We start from the raw sequence: 19216 nt of genomic DNA, 5'->3' as shown, positions 1-19216 counted from the left end.
TTTTTAAAAGAAAATAATTTTTAAAGAGCCCTTCATCTTTGTTGATAATAGGACAAACATCAATGAAGTAATATACAATACAATAAGTACACTTTAAAACTACAGTACATCTTAATTATAAAGAGATAAAGCACTAAATGCAATACAACAAAACAAATGAACCAATGAGGTTTAGACCTGAGGCTGGAATCTTTTGCATCGTTACCTCGGTGTAAGCTCCATTAAACATAGCGACATTTCATTCTGCGTAAATGTGCCTAGGATTAAACTGTAAAGACTATGGTACTAAGAACATAATGTGTCGGTAGTTTCTACAGGTCAGTGGAGTTTTGCTTTCAAGCAGGAATGAGATAGTGGCATTCATCCCTAATGGAAGCAGCTCTTTCATTGAAACCAGAAGGAGCGATTATTCTAAAGCCTATTTATTAGGACCATGAACAAAAATTAATCAGACTTCAAGGACTTTCTGAGTATGCTGCTTATAACCAAAAGTGTGCAACTTATGGTCTGTTGTTTCACCACAAGGACAGTGATCCCTCATTGCTTACAGTGATTGTTATGGATGATGAGATTTGCCATTCTGGCCATTTTCCTACAAATGACATACTTAGATTACCAGCCATTCTTACTAAAAACTTTGTTAAAAATAGATCTTAGTATTTACTCTGTTCTCTGTTCTCCCTGTTAAGCCATGGAAACCCCCACTGGGTAACAGTCTCTGAGCCATGGAGGAAGGCAAGGGGTTTCTTGCCAAGAAATTCCCCTGATAGGTTTGGCCTAGGGTCAGAAACAACTCCAAGACTCACATCAACAGCAGCTGAAACAATCCATTTATGTTCTAGGTTGAAAACTTGACGTTGAAAATAGAACAGGAAACACAAAAACGTTGCCTCACACAAAATGACCTCAAGATGCAAACCCAGCATGTCAATGCATTGAAAATGACGGAGAAACAGCTGAAACAGGAGAATAACCATCTTTTGGAAATCAAATTAAGTTTGGAAAAGCAAAATAATGAACTTCGCAAGTAAGTCAGTTCAACAAGAAGGACATGTATATTATTATTTTTGTATTACATCTCAGCAGTTGTGGCTCACCTGACATCCATAGCACTAAAGAGGATAATGTGGAGTCAGGAAAAAGTTGACAACAGGTGATGGATTCCACCTTCAACCAGATATATGACTAATGAAGAATTAGAGGCATAGTGAAATGGTTAATTTTGGGCCGGTACAGACCAACACAATACTGCGGCTTCAAGGCTGCATGGCATTCAGAAAGTGTACACCTCCGTGTCAATGGGAAGTCGCAGCACTGCAAAACCCTGGCGGGGCAGGAAAAACCACAGCAAAAAGTGCGGCAATTTGCCGCTTCTTTTTTGCAATGGCAAAACACAAGTGGGACTGTGGCGTGTGGTTGCCGTGGTGCCCACCTGGTTCTTTCAGGGGTGACATGACTCTGCCCCTTTAGGTCGGTCTGTTTTCCCCCCATATTGTATTTCAAACTTTTTTTTTTTAAATCAGACCATTCTGTATAATTCACGCCTTTGCCATTTCATTTCCTGCCTGGTCCAATTTGCAAGTAACTATAGTAGGTTAGTTGCTTAAAAATACAGTTCAATGTAGCATCTGTCAAATGTCAACATGTTTTCAGAAACTGACAAATGGCTATAAGTACATTTTTCATAAAGTAGAGATGCTTCTTGTGACAGGAGTGTTAAATGATATTATGGACTGACTGAAAGAGTTGGTGGAGGATTGGGGGATCTAATTTATTAATCTAATTAAAATGTATCTAATTTATTAAACAGTGGTTGTCAGAGTTGTGTACTTTAAAAATGTGCACATATCTTACTCTAACAGGGAACGTCAGGATGCTGATGGACAAATGAAAGAACTTCAAGACCAACTTGAAGCAGAACAGTATTTTTCAGTATGTATTCCATGACATCTTTATTATGCCCCTTAAGCATAAGGCCCAAAGTGTTTCATGGCTCTGTCATTGCAGCATAAATCAACTTTCCCAGTGGGAATTAGTAGCTTTACAGTTGTCCGCATCTGAGGAAGTAGACTGAAGTCTATGAAAGCACATGCTATCAACTTCTACATTTCAGTTAGTCTCAAAAGGGCTACAAGATCCCTTTGCATAATGATTTTACAGACTAACACAGCTATGTCTTTGAGTTGTGAATTCGGTTTTCCAATAGCATGTCTTTGCCATGTTACGTCATTTTAATCATGCTTTGCAATAGGAGCATTAACAATGTGCGATTTCCCTGTTTGAAAAATGAATTGTCCCAGTTTTGAGCCCTAGGAAATGGGAATGAAAGATAGTATACTATGAGTCGCTATCCTGACACTTATATATGAGATTTAGTAGCCATAATATGTTTTGGTTAAATTGAAACCTCTGGTTCAGTACAGTATTTCAGAACCCTGACATTTATAATGTCAGAAACTGATGTGTTCAGTATGAGCATTTTTCTTGAAGTCTGAGGATTCCATTTCTTGAAGGAGAAGCGAAGGCAAAAGAGCCTTTCTAATGAAACCTTTTTCTGTTCAATTTACTGCATCAGTGCTACAATAGGTGCATAAGTTTTCCTTCATAAAAACATTTCAGACGCTGTATAAAACACAAGTTCGGGAACTTAAAGAAGAATGTGAAGAAAAGACCAAACTTTGTAAGGAAATGCAGCAGAAGATACAAGAGCTGCAGGATGAGAGGTCAGAATTTGCTGGTTGGCTGTTTAGAAATTTTGGAACTGTATAATTTCTTCAATTGTGTCACTCATTTATTTTTGCCTTACAGGGATTCTTTGGCAGCCCAACTTGAAATTACCTTAACCAAAGCAGATTCTGAACAGTTGGCTCGTTCTATTGCTGAGGAACAGTATTCAGATCTGGAAAAAGAAAAGATAATGAAAGAGCTGGAGATTAAAGAAATGATGGCTAGGCACAAACAAGAGCTTTCAGAAAAAGATGCCACTATAGGATCAGTAAGTAATTCACACGAAACCTCCATGATAGTTTGTGTTGGCAGAATTTCTGTAGAATACTAACTCATAACACTAACTCCTTCAGCATTATGAATTAGTCTCCATAGCCTGAAAGAATACCAAGTTACAGAATAAACCAGTGTACAATGGGCCCTTGGTATCTGCTGAGGTTTCGTTCCCCCATGATACCAAAATCCAGTAGGATACTCAAATCCCATTGTATACAATGGCATATTAAATTGGTATTCCTTATATAAAGTGGCAAAATCAAGTTTTGCCTTTTTGAATTTATATACTTTTTGAGTATTTTTAAGCTGTGGATGGTGGTATCCATGGATAAAGAATCGGTGGGTACAAATGGCTAACTGTATTCTATAATGAAAATATAGAATATTTTCTTAGTGAAAATATTTTTCAGGATTGAGAGTTTATATTTTATTTCGTGCCTGGTGGAAAAATGCTGTTATCTTCAATAGGGTACTTGCTAAATACATAACGCTACTATCCTATAGACATGATTGCTTTAGTACTAAACTCATCCTCCCAAATAAGTTAACATATAATTTTGTAATAAAAATTATGGTATCAGGATTGTAAATCACATTTTGTTCTAATGTGTTTTATATCAGCAACAAGACATTCCTTAAGAAATTCTATTTCCTCTTTTGATTGGCTTATGCAGTATTTGGCTTCTGTTGTAAATTGGATTCTGGTCTGAATTCAGCCTGTTATATTTCTGTTTTGTCACCCGGTCATACTCTGAAATCCAGCTCCTTAACTAGAGCTGACTTTTTTTCTTAAACATTTTACCCCAGAAACATTTTTATTTAGTATTGAGATCCCTTTGTTACATCTTTCTAACAATTCTGTTCTTACACATCACACCCTCATTTCTATTTGCTTTCCACACAACGTTTTCCATATCTTCTTTTAGTAGCAGCACACACACCCCACCCTTTCCCTGCAGCAGTGTCAGCTCTTACTTGAAGAGTTAGTTGACTAGTTTTTAATGTCTGTGAATAACACATTCGCCCTTTAATTTCTGTATCCTAGTTGGAAGAAGCAAATAGGACGCTAACTAGTGATGTGGCAAATCTGGCAAATGAAAAAGAAGAGCTCAATAATAAACTTAAAGAAGTCCAGGAGAGTGAGTGTTCCTTTTTTTTTTAAAGGGTTTTATTTGCTTAGTGATAGATTTTAGGAGTCACTTAACTAGCATTATCTGTCTTTACAGGAATTGTTCGTATTAATGAGGAGGAAAATGATATAGATCAGCTTAAGACTCAGTATGAGAAACAGTTGGCTTATGAAAGAACCATGAAGACCCAGGTAAATTACATATGAGAAATGTGACAAAAAGAAAAAGTTTGGTTATCACTACAGTATTAGATATTCCTCTGCTTGGTGGGTCCAAGTAGTCAGAGGACTATGGAAGAGAGTAGGCATTCCAGGTAAGGGCAGTCTGAAGACATGGAATACAGGGCAGTCCAAGGCCAAGTACAAAAAAAGAAGCAGGAGCTAAGGAATCAAAGAAGGGACTACAGCCAGGTTAAGATGCTGTTTCCAGCAGCCTTTCTTTTCCACAACTGAGGTTTTTAAGCCTGAGCTCCCAGGTCCAGTCAGGCCTTAACTGCAGAGTCAGAGACCTTCTTCCTGTAGGGGACCTTGCTTATAAACTCCCTTTCGTGTCTTAGGCTGGGAGGCAGCTGTCACATCCTCTGAGTTAAGGTCAGACCTCCACCTCTTCAGGCAAAGGCTCCCTTCAACCTTGCCTTCAAGGGCCCAGGGTCAATGAATGGTGTGCTCTGCTGTACCATCTGTTCACAGGATGATCTGGTTCATTTTTAGAAAAGAGTTAGAGCAACTGAATTACTATTTTTAAAAGTCCTGGAAATATTTTATACTTCAGTAGAACTGCTTTTGAAGTATACTTTATACTTCATCACAGAACCATGGGGCATGAATTGTGATCTATAAAGCATCCTCATCATTGTAACTTTTTAAAGTGATAAGATAAACATTACCTTTGTTACATAGGAAACATGCTGCTTCTACTACACTGCAGAATTAATGCAGTTTGACACTGCTTTAATTGCCATATCTCCAGCCTATGGAATTCAAAGATTTGTAGTTTGTTGTGGCACTAGAACTCTCTTACAGAGAAGACAAAATATTTAACAAAACTGCTAATCCCAGAATTCCAAAGCATTGAGCCGTAGTAGTTAAAGCTGTGTCAGACTGCATTAATTCTGCAATATAGATGTCTCTTTTGCCATTTGTACAAAAGAAACAACAAACTACACTAAAGGCCACATAGCTCTTGAAAAAAATATATAAATGATCCCTGCTTTAGCAAACCAATGGGTTTTGGATACACTGCAATTTTGGTTAATGAAATTTTAAAACCTACCATATATGCTTAACCTCACATATATATCAAGGGGAGGTTTGGGGACCAAAATTATGGATTTTGATACCACCCACAGATAAGTCGAGGTTAAAACGTAAGGACGTGTAACAAAGAATGTAATGCATGAAGCAAAGGAAAATAATGTCAAAGAATTTACAAAATCCCAGCAGGCATAACTGTTTGTGCTCACATTAAAGGCTGGATGGGACGAGAGAGTAGACGGGGTCAGTGCTTCCAGGACAGATTATATTCTTGCCTTTCACCAGATGATGGTTCCTTTTTTTATATAAAAGTTAAAGTACAGTACTTATATTGGCCCATTTCTAGGCTTATACATGAGTATATATAGTATAACTATTGTCACACAAAATTCTATAAAAAATATACCTAAGTATGGGACCCTTTTATAAATAAACTAGCCGTTAATGATTTGTTATGTTCTCTGTTTTTGTTTGCTTTTTTCCTTTCTCTGTCTGTTCAAAAACATTATTAGATAAACTGAACTCAGTTTTGTTTTCCTGATAAGGACCATGAGCATAAAATTCATTCTGCATTCACATGCATTTGTAAATCTTTTTTTGAAACATTGGATAATGACCATGTTCAAACTTAAACCAAAATTAATTCAATATCAGTTGAGGAGAAAAACCTTGAAAGCAAATGCTTTAAAGGTAGATTGAAATGATGACTTCTGATTCTATAGTTCTAATGTAGCAGCTGTTTTTTGTGCATTCTTTCCCCACCAACCAGGCTGTGAACAAACTGGCTGAAGTAATGAATCGCAAGAATCCAATCCAACGAGGGGCTGATACTGATGTCAGAAGAAAAGAAAAAGAGAATAGGAAACTGCATATGGAACTCAAATCCGAACGTGAAAAGTTAACTCAAATGATGATCAAATATCAGAGGGAGATCAATGAAATGCAAGCTGTAAGTACCTAAATATAAATATATAAGGGACTTTTCAAACTGCTGCATAGCTTAGCGAGGCTGGATGTGTGTGAAGACACCCACATAGTATTTCTAATTCTCCCACAATCTGTGGTCCTTTGAATATTTGAAACTACCTTGCATCCCTAAAGCCATTACAGTAGTTTCTCCCCAATTAGATGCCCTTGAGATTTTGAACTACAACTTGCATCAGTCCCTGCCAGCATTTAGATTCTGCCCAAGCCATCTGTATGTACCAGCTTGGTAGAGGCTGCACTACAATGATTCAGTTGCCATCCTCCCATTGTTCTCTTTAGAATTAATGCAGTCCAACTGTACTGAAATAGAAGGTCCTTTATAATCCCCCCTTCTTTCTAGTATTTGTTGTTGTTGTTGTGCACCTTCAAGTCATTAATGACTTATGACAAACCTAAGATGAATCTATCATGGAGTTTTCTGGGGCTGAGAGTGTGACTCGCCCAGTGTCACCAAGCAAGTAGTCAAACCCCAATCTCCAGAATCCTAGTTCTACACTCAACCACTGTCATATTGGCTCTCCTACATTTTAGTAGTTGGAGTTAAAAAAACCAGGCTAGTAAAATCCTGCAGACAAGGAAGGCTTTATAATGTGGTAAACATCTGTTAATAAGAAAGGTCTAAGTTTGTTTTCTCTCTCTCCTTTTACAGCAAATAGCCGAAGAAAGCCAGATAAGAATTGAACTGCAGATGGCTCTCGACAGCAAAGATAGTGACATTGAGCAGCTTCGCTCTCAGCTTCAATCAGTACACATTAGTTTAGACAGCACTAGTATAGGCTGTGGCCCAGGGGAGGCAGAGGCTGATGATGGATTTCCTGGTAAGATTAATCCTTTATTAGCCTTACTTCTATTTTGGTAAAGAAATAAAAATGTTTAAATGGATTGCTTTGAAGCATTGGACGTTACAGAGAAGTATATAACCTTTCTTGCCAACATTTTCACCTTTTAGCAAAAAACCCCTATCTTTTAAAATGTGAAAAAATATAGTATTATAGTATTTCCTCATGTTTTCTCTAAATGTGTTTTATTATTCTGTAACATAGTAACTAAAGAAACTAGTGTAGTAATTTTCAAAGCTACTTTTCATTAATTCTTTCTGGATTTCCCCCCTTCGTGCTGGGCACTCAGTTCGTATCACTCAGTCCCACACTTCGGAGTCCATGTCTTTTACCTATGAACGCTCTTCTACTTCTGTCAGTATTGCTACTAAGCCTTCTAGTTCTCGAGTGTTTCTCAGCTCTGATTCTGACTCAGAGGAAGAACCGTTGTCTCCTGAACAAGTCCCTTCAGAACCTGACAATCCAGGTGACATTCATGAAAACAGTGTAGTGATGAAATGCTCTTGCTTTTGAAGGTTATTCCTCTAATTTTGCATTACTAACATGGAAAGCAGTAGTTTGTTGCATGAGGAAAGGATAACTGCTGTTATCTGCAGCAGCAACTGATAGTAATCCTTTTATTGGGCATTGTGGATGCTGTTACAGGGAAACAGATGCCACACACTTTCCCCCTAATCAGCCATTCATTTACCCATCCAGAGCCATTGATAACAAACTTAAGACACCAACCTTTAATTAATCATCTGAAATATTCCCTGATTATTCAGTGACAGAAAGTTTTAATTAGAGGAGGAGTTTGAGCAGTATGCTTTGGAAATAGGACTATTGTTTGCAAAATTGTGCATTAAACCACTGTTTCATCAGTGTCATCAGATTTAAAAAGCCTACACTGAGATGCTGATGACTGTCAAAACTGTTTAAATGTAGTCAGTTAAAAGTCAGTCAATGAATCCACTTAATCTTAACTATACTGAGCATGGGACTCTTCTGTAGGAATTGCTGCTGAGGGTGAGTTATTCTAGAATAAACATGTATGCTTCTGGATCATGGACTGTGTCAAGCAGAGAAATTAGAAGTTGTACATTCAAAATGGCTGTGCAGGCAGCAAATTAAAGGTATTGCAAAATTAACAGGCTGGCTCCACTTCAGAACTCACTTTCTTGAGTTTCCAGTTGTTATAATTTCATCTAGCTATGCAAATCTGTAAGCTCATTACACATTTTTATTGGCAGCTCTCCTCATCACACACTGAATTTGATGTCCCTGCATAAGGGAAAATCCGCGTATGCTTGCGCCCCATTAGAAACAATAGGGCACGTACATGTGGCGCCACGGGCATGGGTGCCTTTCCTTCTACTGTTGTGCGGCTTTTGTGGAAGCTGAAAGCCGCGTATAGTGTGCTCGCATATGGCATGGGCACACTGTATTTGCTATTGTCTAGACATTGTTTCTCTTATCAGTGTACATTTTAATTGTGTGGTTTATTAGAAGAGGATCACCCAACATAGAAAATATTTGAATGGTCTGTGAAACAGATCATTAGAGACTGTGGAGAATTTACTTTAGACACTGGTCAGGCACCTGTGGCTATCTAGATGGTGGACTCCAACTCTCAAGAGCTCCAGGCAGCATGGCCAGTGAGCAGAGATACAGTGGCTCCGTAGTATCCATTGGGGTTTGGTTCCACGAACCCCCATGGATACCAAAATCAGTGGATGCTTAAGTCTCATTAAATACAATGGCATAGTAAAATGGTATTCCTCATATAAAATCGCAAAATTAAGTTTTGCTTTTTGAAATTTATATTCTTTTGAATAGTTTCAAACCATGTATGGTTGAATCTATGGATAAATTATCAGTGGATATCAAGAGCTGACTGTAATAGCAATTAAAGTACACCAACATTTGAAGGGGCACAGGTTTTCCATCTCTCTTTTAAATAGACATTTTGCTTCTATAGGATGAGAGGGGAATGCTTACAAAAATAAAACTGGGAAGGCAGACCTAAATAGTATTCATGTTTGTGGAACTGGAGTAGAATTTTTGGAATGCTTAGAATAATTAACTAACCAACGTTTTTGATGAAATGCTTGGACTGAAATTGTTCTGTGGCAAAGGAAAGTGACAGGGATGGCTTTTCTCAATGGGAGACTCCCCTTCAGCTTTGCTATACATGATTCTGTATCTGTCATGATATCATTCCTTAATTAATGAACTATGACCGGAGTATTTGCAAAATGTAGCATATGCTTTCCCTATATGCCCACCTCCGAAAATTTAAAGCCCATCATTTGTTGAATTGATGGAGAGCTAGTAGGAAAACCAACAATTAAGAAACTGCAGTGTTCTCTTAATTGTGGAGTATCTGTGCATGCATACATATTTGTCCTGGGTTTCAGACAGCATTAGCAACGCTACCTTAGAATATAAATGTGATTTTTATTTGTGAAACTGCTAACAAAAAGTGTTATCAAAACAAAAACAAAGCTCAGCAAAATATGGCCTGCATTTCTAATTTATGATGGACCAAGGCATGGCTAGGTCATGGCCAGGAGATGGCCCTGTATTGCAGAATTTGGGGCAGCAGTTACCCACATTTTTGTTCAAAACCCAGAGTATTTTAATTTTAAAAGCAGGGGACGCACACAGTTTTAAAGAAAAATCACCTTAAGCGATACCCAAAAGTTGCACCACTTTTTTTATGGGATTGAAGAAGTAAAATAAGAAAGCCATTGATAGACCTCAGTTAATACTCCTTATTCATCTTTATTAAAACAGCCAATTGTAAATTTGCTGCAAATGTTGATGAAATAGTGGCAATGAATTCTAGAAAAGCTCTGCTAAAAACCAAGATACTCAGTCCTAGCTCCATATTTAAAGGGAATCTCTAGGTCCTCCCAGCGAAACTATGATCAACATCTGGCAGACGTTGATCATAGCATCATACTGGAAGACCTATAAATGCCTAGAGAAGTGTTTTCTCTAGGAATCTCTAGGTCTTTCAGTGTGACTCTACGGTCAACCTCTGACAGAGTCACATTGGAGGACTTAGAGATTATTAAAGAGAACATATTAATATGCAAAAGTCAAAGCTGCAGACGTGAAGGGCTAACTGTATTGTTGCAGCTGTGCAGTAATTAGATTTCATTACTACAAGTATGTGTTCATTAATCTAAAAGTATATTAGGTGGAGAACTTTGATGTGTATGCAACTGATGTTTTTTGCAAAATAAAATGGAATGAATCATAGCAATAATAAAAGCTTTATATATGTATCTGCTATCAGACACAAAATCTTTACTAATAGGAATGTGTAGTGGTCCTGTCTTATTACTAGAATGTTGTTTGTTTTGCCTATGTAATTTCAGCTCTATATGATGCAGTATTAACTTGTAGAAGAATTTCAGATGAGCATGCCTTTTAGAAAAAACATTTTTCTCAGCTTGGCATGCTTTCATGAAAATAAAATGCCTAAATAATAACATTTCTTTAAACGTTTGTTCGTTTTAATACTCTCCAGAGTCAAGATTAGAGGGCTGGCTATCGTTGCCTGCCAGAAACAACACAAAGAAATTTGGATGGGTGAGAAAGGTAAGAAATGTAATGTTTTAAAGATGTTACTTTGGTATGTAGAACCTTCTGTCTTTTTATGCTGAAACAAGCCCAGAGCATTAATTACTGCTTGTGATTTGTTGGTGCTTTTCAGGATTGAGGCTGGCTACATGTTACATTTAATATACATGAGCTCTTGAGAATTCTTAATTCAGAAGAACTGAGAAGAGTCTTCTTTCAGGAGGCAGACAAAACTAGGAGGGATAAAAATCTCACTAACACAGGGAAAGAGGAGCCTTTCTTGCTGCTTTTTCCGTATTGGCTACCTATGTCCTCGTAGTTCCCTTCTTAGCTATTAGTTTTCTCCTAAGAGATGGGAGTGGGAGGAGCAGGGAAAATCACCAGGCATAAGGTAGAATAGTACTTCTCAAGCAATGGTGTATTTACCACAAATGGGACCCAGTCAACCTGGGCTATTTATTGTTTATTTTTTATTTATTCCATTTATAACCTACCGGTATGTTTCTCCCACCAAGGAACCCAAGGCAGTTTACCAAATTTAAAATATAAATTGATTAAAATGTACATTCCAAAGGTTTTGTTTTTAAAAATGCACAATTAAACAACAAAACTATTAAATACAGATACCTAAAAATAGCTTATATACATTGAAAATATAATTTTAAAAAAGGTAAAACAGTACTCAGAGCAATAAACATCTCAACAATACAGTACTGTTACAATTTTTTGTTCTTTGTGTTTTACAGTTACCACTAGCACTAGAGTTTATTGTTAAAATATATTACAGTTTCCCACTACCAGTGGAATTACTATTTTGGGTTATTTGTGTGTGTGTTTACTCACAACAATACTGTAGCATTTTTTTAAATGTCTTTAAACCTTACTATTATTTATAAATATAATATCACAAGGCCGGTAAATATAGAAATGTTCTTCCTGGGAAAAGTGGACCATTTGTTTCTATCATGGTGGGATTCCAGTTTTTAAAAATGACATTGGTGGAACTTGAGATAGAAAAGATAGGGAATCATATGAAGGTAATGTATTTTGCAAGAGAGTAGTTAAATTTTCACATTTTGAATATGCAACTTCAAGATACTCAACCGTAAGCCAAAAATTGCAGAAAGAACACATTTGCAAGTAGGTAAGGTCCCCCCCCCCTGTAGGTTTTTTTTTTAAAAAAATAGTCCAGATTTTGACACTTCCCACTTCATAACTCTTTGATAATGTGTGCTTTTTGATTACTCCTTATGTTGTAAACATCACTTGCTTGTTTTGTCAGTTGTAACATAAATTGTGAATCGATATATGCTGTTGTAAAAAATAATTTAACCAGTACCCAAATAGGTTCAAATAATAATTTATGTAGATCCAAGTTTTATGATATATCTTTACATTGTAAAAATACTGCCTTGGAAGAGAGAGAGTTTGTAGAATTCAAAATGAAAAATTGTGACCCATATTTGTTTCTTTTTCTCAACAGTATGTGGTTGTTAGCAGCAAGAAGGTCCTATTCTACCATAGTGAACAAGATAAAGAACAATCAAATCCTTACATGGTCTTAGACATCGAGTATGTATTTACTAGAAGACTTTCTTCATTTTATCAATTTGCTTTAGATAATATATTAGTGTAATACACTTTAAGAGACCTAGCGTGGTGTTTTGAGCAGTGGACTGCGACTTTGGAGACCAGGGTCCAACTGGAAACCCACTGGGTGATCTTGGGCACGTTACACATTCTTAGCCCCAGAAAACCCTGTGATAGGTTTGTGTTAAGGTTGCCATACGTTGGAGACGCATAACAACAACAACAACAACAACAAATTTTACATTACAATTCTCAGAGACTTTGGGAAAAAATATTTTGAATTAAGAGAAAATACATTATTTAAATTATATCAATTAATGATGTATGGAAACTGGCAAATTATAATTTATTATAGAGTATATACAGTAGAGTCTTGGTTAACTGACCTTTGGTTATCCGACGTTCTGGATTATCTGATGTCCCATGCTTCTTTGTGAGCGTGCCCGAGGCGCACTCACAAAGAAGCATGGGACGTCGGATTTGGGACAACAGTCCCTCACCTCCCCTCGCCGTCTCCCCTCCTCCCTCCCTCTTTTTTCCTTCCTTCACCCCTTCCCTCCCTCGTTCCCTGCTTATCTTCCCTGCTTGGGCCAGGCCTCTCCTCCAATGCCACCGAGTCCTCTTCATCCCTGCCTCCCTTTCCTTTCCCTCAAAGGGCTCCAAAGAGCCCTTTGGGGGAAAGGGAAGATCCGCCACCGCAGAGGAAGCAGGAGGGAAGCAGGGAAGAAGGAGGGAGGGGGGAGGGGAGGCGAGGGACTTTTGTCTCCAATGGCGGCATGGGTGCATGCGTGCTGTCATTGGGGACAAAATGAGCCTCCGGATTATCTGACATTTTCAGGTATCTATTAGTCGGCCCCGTTTATGTCTTATAATCGAGACTCTACTGTATTAATACGGTAGGGCTTGTTTACCCAAGTTCCTTAAGCCATAGTAGATATAAGAAAGTTGGGTGCAGGATCACATTCTCCAGCCCCTCCCTTTTCTCTTTGTTTTCCAGTCATTGGTTTTGAGTGGGATTAAGTTTTATATTAACATTCCCCTTAAACTATATTTAAAAAAAGCTCCCAAAATTAGTTGTTACTAGTGTGATGCAAAAGCTGGTGAGTGTGTCTGTGGTGAATTATGTATGGTTTTCATTCCAATTTAGAAACACTTGAGTGGGGGATGTGCCAAATAGTTAGTGTTTCTGAGCATAGATCTTCCATTCTGTGAGCAACACATGTAAATAACACAAGGCAGACATAATGGGTCTAAACCTGGTTGCTAGTGCCAACCAAGTAGACACATTTAATTCTCTGAAAATTACATGAGATTTGAGTTAAACAAATTCCCACTGATTCAGTGGATCTACTCTAGCTGTGACTGCCAGTTAAATGTAGCCCATAATTGCCAGAAGCATTGATGATCCATGTAGCTGTTAGAAATTTGTATGGAGGTTACTGCATCCTTGAGCCATGTTCATTGAAAAAAGGATAGTAATTGAAAAAGAGATGGTTAAATAAAATCCTTTACTTGAGACACCTTTACCTGTCTCTGGAGATAAGCAACCCAAGGGAGGGAAGGTAACAGATGTCTCTTCAGATGCTTTCGCCTGCAACTTCCAGCATCCTCCACCATCATAGCAGTTGGCTAGTAATTATGGGAGGTATTACCCAAAAACATCTGGATACTATCAGGTTGGTGAGGCTGATCTATTTTTAATATTGATTCTTTACTCATTGTTGGGTCCAATCAAGATAATAGCATTCATTTTATAGCCATTTCTTGTTATTTGTGTTGAATTACTTGCTGTTTGTCTAAAGAATACATAGAAAACGAGTGAAGCAAATATTATTGAAGTAATATTTGTCAATTTCAAAAATACACTCATTGTAGAATCTTCTTTAGTAAAGTTTAAAACAATAGGTTATTGTTTAGTATTTAGTGGTACGTAAGTAAATGATAATGTTTCCATAAACACTAGAATTATATTCTTTAATATTCACATCTTACATTTTTATTATTTTTCTGCATTCACGCTACTATAGCAAAGTATTCCATGTTCGACCTGTCACGCAAACAGATGTGTACAGAGCAGATTCCAAGGATATTCCCAGGATTTTCCAGGTATTGTTAGCAAAAAAATTAAGCTGGGTGGGAGAGGAAGATGGAGTATTCCATCATCTTTAATGATTACTTCTTAATGAAAAATAAACTTGATTTACTGCTTTAGCAACACAATATGCATTATTTATACTTTAGCATGTAAAGTTATGGCCTTCAGCATGTTTATGAAATTTATAGAGCAAGCCTATCCCCAGTGCCATAAAGTTTATTTCAACAGAAATACAGTGTTCCATGAGCAAGTAGCTGCTCATAATATCGAAGTATCCTCTTCTCCCCATGTCTCTCCTCCCCCAACCTGCTTCAGAGAGCAACTTAGCTACAAAGAGCACATTTTGATGATAAATATGGATCTACAGTGGTAGGAGAAAGTTTTTTCTTCCTCTCTGCACCATTTTTTCCATTTGAATTTAAAAATAAAAGTCATTAGAGAGAAAAAATAAGTAGGGAAGGGAAAATGTTTTCACTGCATTTTTCCAGTTCTTTTCTAGGCCTTTAAATGTCCATTATGTAGTGGAAGACGTATTTCCCTGCTCTTTAACCCCCCTGTTCCCAAAGTCTTTGCATAAAGCATTCAAGATTTACATCAATCTGTGTACATCAAATAAGTTTACTGGGAGTTGCAAGTATTCTTTATATTACTAAGCAGTTTGAATCAGCCTCTCATGGGGCAGAACAGACGGGCATGAAGAGGCGGCTTGAAACCACCCCGTACAAGATGCCTTGAGGCTAAAGCAGGCACATAATGCAGCCCCAATCCACTGAGAAGCTGGCCCAAACAAGAGTAGAGAAGATCTGCTCCAATTTGGTCTGGGTTTAAGATGCCCTGCTGCAGTTCCATGGCATCTAAACACTACGTCCTCCAGACATCTTGAAGCTGCCACTGTTTGATTGACTGGGTGGCTTCAAGACATCTTGGGGCCATATGATCTTTAAATGCCACAACCCCAAGCTGCTGAGAAACCAGCTTTTAGAGCCGGTCTGTGCCGGCCCATCATCAATCTGCAGTAGTCTCATTCTCCTCTAGATTTGAGGAGAGGCGAAAAATAAAAATTATTATTTTTGTTTTGTTTCTGAGGCTCTTTTGTTAGCATGAACATTGAGTGTGTAGAACCTACATACTCTTGGAAGTGGGAGTAAGTCCATGAGTGTGTTTTATCCCACCTCTCTTTATCTCACTGACATCTCCATGAATTGGAAACAGATATCCAAGACACAGAGGCTTGAATTAAACAGGAAATCATGGTACAACATACTGATTAGTTCTAACTCACTTAAATAAGAAAATAGATTATAAAAGTCTTCTTCTACTAGATGAAATCTGGAAGTTGATTTTTAGACATACGGTGGGATCCTGGTATCTGCGAACTTTCCATCTGCGGATTTAAGCATCTGCGGATGGCACGCATACGTTGTCCCCAATGACAGACAGTGTGTGCATGAAGTCACACCACCATTGGGGACAGCATCCATTGTCCCCAGTTGCAGCACAGCTGCATGCACATGTTGCCATTGGGGACAGCGGAGGCTTACCTGAAATCACGTTGTCCCTAATGGCTGTGCGGCTGTGTGCATGCACTGCCATTGGGGACAATGGGACCTGAGGCCCTGTGGATTTTAGTATCCACAGGGTGGTGGTGGTTTGGAACGGATTCCCCGCAGATACTGAGGTCCCACTGTATCTGTGATGTTACTGCATAGCTTTGAAAGAAGTCCACACTATAATTAGTTGGCTGCAATGCACAGCAATTTTCAATGAATAAAACTGATTTTTTTAAAAAACATTTGGCTCCTTGAAAAAGATTGCTCATGTATCAAGAATTACTGGCATGTTCTCTCTGTGTACGATCCAGATTCTATACGATAACGAAGGAGAAAGCAAGAAGGAGCAGGAATTTCCAGTGGAATCAGCAGGAGAGAAATCAAACTATATTTGCCACAAGGGACATGAATTCATACCTACACTATATCACTTTCCTACCAACTGTGAGGCCTGTATGAAGCCCTTATGGCACATGTTCAAACCTCCTCCTGCACTGGAGTGCCGTCGTTGCCACATCAAATGCCATAAAGATCACATGGATAAAAAAGAAGAGATCATAGCGCCATGCAAAGGTATCTAGCAGATAACTTTGGTTGATTGGTTGGAACAGTCAGATGAATCTCCCACATCCTGTGAAGTCCAGTAGTGACTGGTTTGTTAGAGCAAGTGTGCTATATTTGTATATAAAATTAGATCCATACAGTGTCTTTCTAAGTCATTGTAAAAACATGCAGTATTCAGAATATGAGTAGATGCTAGCATGATTTTTTTTTATCAGTTGTTTCAAATTTTATGTCTTTTTTACCCTGTCAGACTGCCCTCCCCACCCTAAACATCCCTTGTAGATGAATTTGGGGGGTTGTGGTGTATGTCGTCTACACTTATATAATCTGTCTTGTCATTTGACTGCTCTTTGGCTGGATTTTGTTTCATGCTAGCAAGATAAAAACTTTATGCTTTCTGGGAGGGTTAAGCACATGTTTAAACCAGTGACTCTTTAAAACTGACCAGCTTTGACAGGACGTACGTGTCTGTGATAGGACATAAAGACCCTGGTTATTATTTTTTCATCCAAGTACAGTGAGTTTGATTTCTGTATCTGCATTCTAAGTTGCTGGTTTTTAATATGTTTCAGTGAATTATGATATATCAACTGCAAAGAATCTACTGCTGTTAGCCAGTTCTACAGAGGATCAACAGAAGTGGGTGAGCCGCCTGGGGAAAAGGATTCCCAAGAAACCTCCAGCACCAGACCCATTTGCACGCTCTTCACCAAGAACTTCCATGAAGGTACAGCCAAACCAGTCTATCAGACGGCCAAGCAAACAGCTTCCTCCAAATAAAAAGGAAGGCTTCCCTCCAAGGTAAAATTATACACACACACACACACACAATACTGCAATGTTTTATAAGAAAATGTTATTATGGCCAGTAGAAATTGCTAATGCTTTCTAAATTTCACTTAAAGACTTGTAGATATTGGTCTAAGGGCCTTTCAAGTGTAGCACCCAACATGACAGCATTTTATTGCTGCTACTGGTAAAATAGCTATCTTTCCCAGGAGACCTTCTAATCTGTTTTGTGAATGTTTGGGGCAAAAGGAGAAATGGCCAGTACATACTGTAGGAGTCAGCTTAGGAAGTCCAAGGCTAAAGTCCAAGTTAAACCCACTTAGCAAAGCAGTAAAATGATTATTTTTGGCTTTGCATTAGTGGAATCATTGAAGCAGTGGAATCCTTTGTTTTAATGTCAATTAGCAGCATGTCCTGTGATGTCTTCCATTTAAAGTAAGGTTACCTGAGCTTGAAGGAGACTTCTTCAGAGCCTCAAGAAATCAAATGAGAGCTATATTTAAAATCTATCTGATTTACTGTATCAGAATAGACATTCAAGATCAGGCAAGTTGCTGTACAGCATTCTTTTTTGCCTGAATGGTAGGGAGGACTGGGAAGAAGCCACCTTGAGAGTTTTCTGCTGTTACGGGAACAAAAGCTACCGTATTTTCCGGCATATGAAATTACTTTTTACCCCCGTCTTATATGCCGGGTTGTGTTTGGTGGCCTCCACAGAGACAGGCGAATGGCATAGCCACCTCTCCGTCTCCAGGAGGGGTCCTTGCAGGCTCTCTCGCCACCATTGCTAGTTTCGGGGGCTGGAAGCCAGAAAAGGTGGCAGAGAAGTGGCTCCAGAGCCGGTCCGGCGGGAGAGGAATGGTCGGGCCGAGGGAAAGAGCCGGCCCCTTATGCCTCGCCACTGCTGCCGCTGCTGCCACCTAGGATACTCCGCTCCAGTGGCTTCTTCTGTGATGTCTAGTGCCCTTTTGGGACGGACTGCGGGAGGCTCTATTACCACTTGCGACACCCGCCTTCCAGACCTCCACAGAGGCCCCCTCAAACTGGCGCGTGTGGGCACCAAACCCCCCTAATTTAGCCTATAGTAGGTCAGGGTGCTGCCTGCACACGACTTGGGGGGTCATCTTATATGCCGGAAAATACGGTAACTATTATATAAGGTAACAGAGTTTTGTATATAGAATTTGTAAAATGCTTTCCTGTTTTCCTGTATCAGAATATGGTGGTCATGGTGGCTATTTTGTTTGTATCCTTTCTGGACATTCAGATGAGGACAGCTAATGAGGATTAGCCTAGCTATATATTCTATATTATATTCTATATATTCTAGCTATATAGTGTATATTATATTATATACACTAATATTCTATAATATAGATTATTTTTCAGTTGTGAATATTTTTTCTTTGCTGAATTTTTTTTTAATATGTTTCTTGGTGGTGCCATTTTTCTTCACTTGAGAAAGTGACAACCATGTAACATAGTACATTTGCTGAGATGTACATCCCAAAAAACATGTATATTTATAGGTCAAAATAGCAATCCTCAGTTGGACTTGAAAGTCTACTGATGACTTCAGCAATTTTCTTAGCGTTTTCTTTGAGTCTCCCACTCCTGTTGAGGGAGCCCCCACATTTTACATCAGGTGCCAGCTGCAAATTAACTTCAAGAGGATGTCTACTAAATGGCATTCTAGTTCCACTGAGAAATTTTGGAGACCTAAATACTGATTTCTGGATCTGAATTTGTTTTACATGTGATGAATCTTTGGAATGAATACAGTACATACCATATTTTGATTTGTTACTGTTTTGTGACAGATGTATTTTATTTTATTCTTTTA

The 19216-nt window shown here is 38.3% G+C and overlaps 1 protein-coding gene across 5 annotated transcripts in view; it reads left to right on the top strand.

The window, feature by feature from the left end:
* Window positions 1–19216, top strand: part of ROCK2 (Rho associated coiled-coil containing protein kinase 2) — a 99375-nt gene that overhangs the window by 72140 nt on the left and 8019 nt on the right. For 4 of the 5 annotated variants that reach the window (XM_042448432.1, XM_042448444.1, XM_042448463.1 and 1 more), the window contains exons 20-33: window positions 843–1027; window positions 1863–1932; window positions 2620–2723; window positions 2809–2995; window positions 4049–4142; window positions 4230–4324; window positions 6156–6335; window positions 7023–7191; window positions 7502–7678; window positions 10733–10803; window positions 12269–12357; window positions 14403–14481; window positions 16332–16593; window positions 17157–17385. In XM_042448432.1, coding sequence (XP_042304366.1) covers window positions 843–1027; window positions 1863–1932; window positions 2620–2723; window positions 2809–2995; window positions 4049–4142; window positions 4230–4324; window positions 6156–6335; window positions 7023–7191; window positions 7502–7678; window positions 10733–10803; window positions 12269–12357; window positions 14403–14481; window positions 16332–16593; window positions 17157–17385 — 1991 coding nt within the window. The remainder of the gene's footprint in view (window positions 1–842; window positions 1028–1862; window positions 1933–2619; window positions 2724–2808; window positions 2996–4048; window positions 4143–4229; window positions 4325–6155; window positions 6336–7022; window positions 7192–7501; window positions 7679–10732; window positions 10804–12268; window positions 12358–14402; window positions 14482–16331; window positions 16594–17156; window positions 17386–19216) is intronic. The other variant, XM_042448473.1, reaches the window with a different exon arrangement.

Source organism: Sceloporus undulatus, chromosome 1 (genome assembly GCF_019175285.1).
Source record: "Sceloporus undulatus isolate JIND9_A2432 ecotype Alabama chromosome 1, SceUnd_v1.1, whole genome shotgun sequence".
NCBI lineage: Eukaryota > Metazoa > Chordata > Lepidosauria > Squamata > Phrynosomatidae > Sceloporus > Sceloporus undulatus.
The sequence above is the reverse complement of the archived record's forward strand: the minus strand, read 5'-3'. Positions and strand labels throughout refer to the sequence as shown.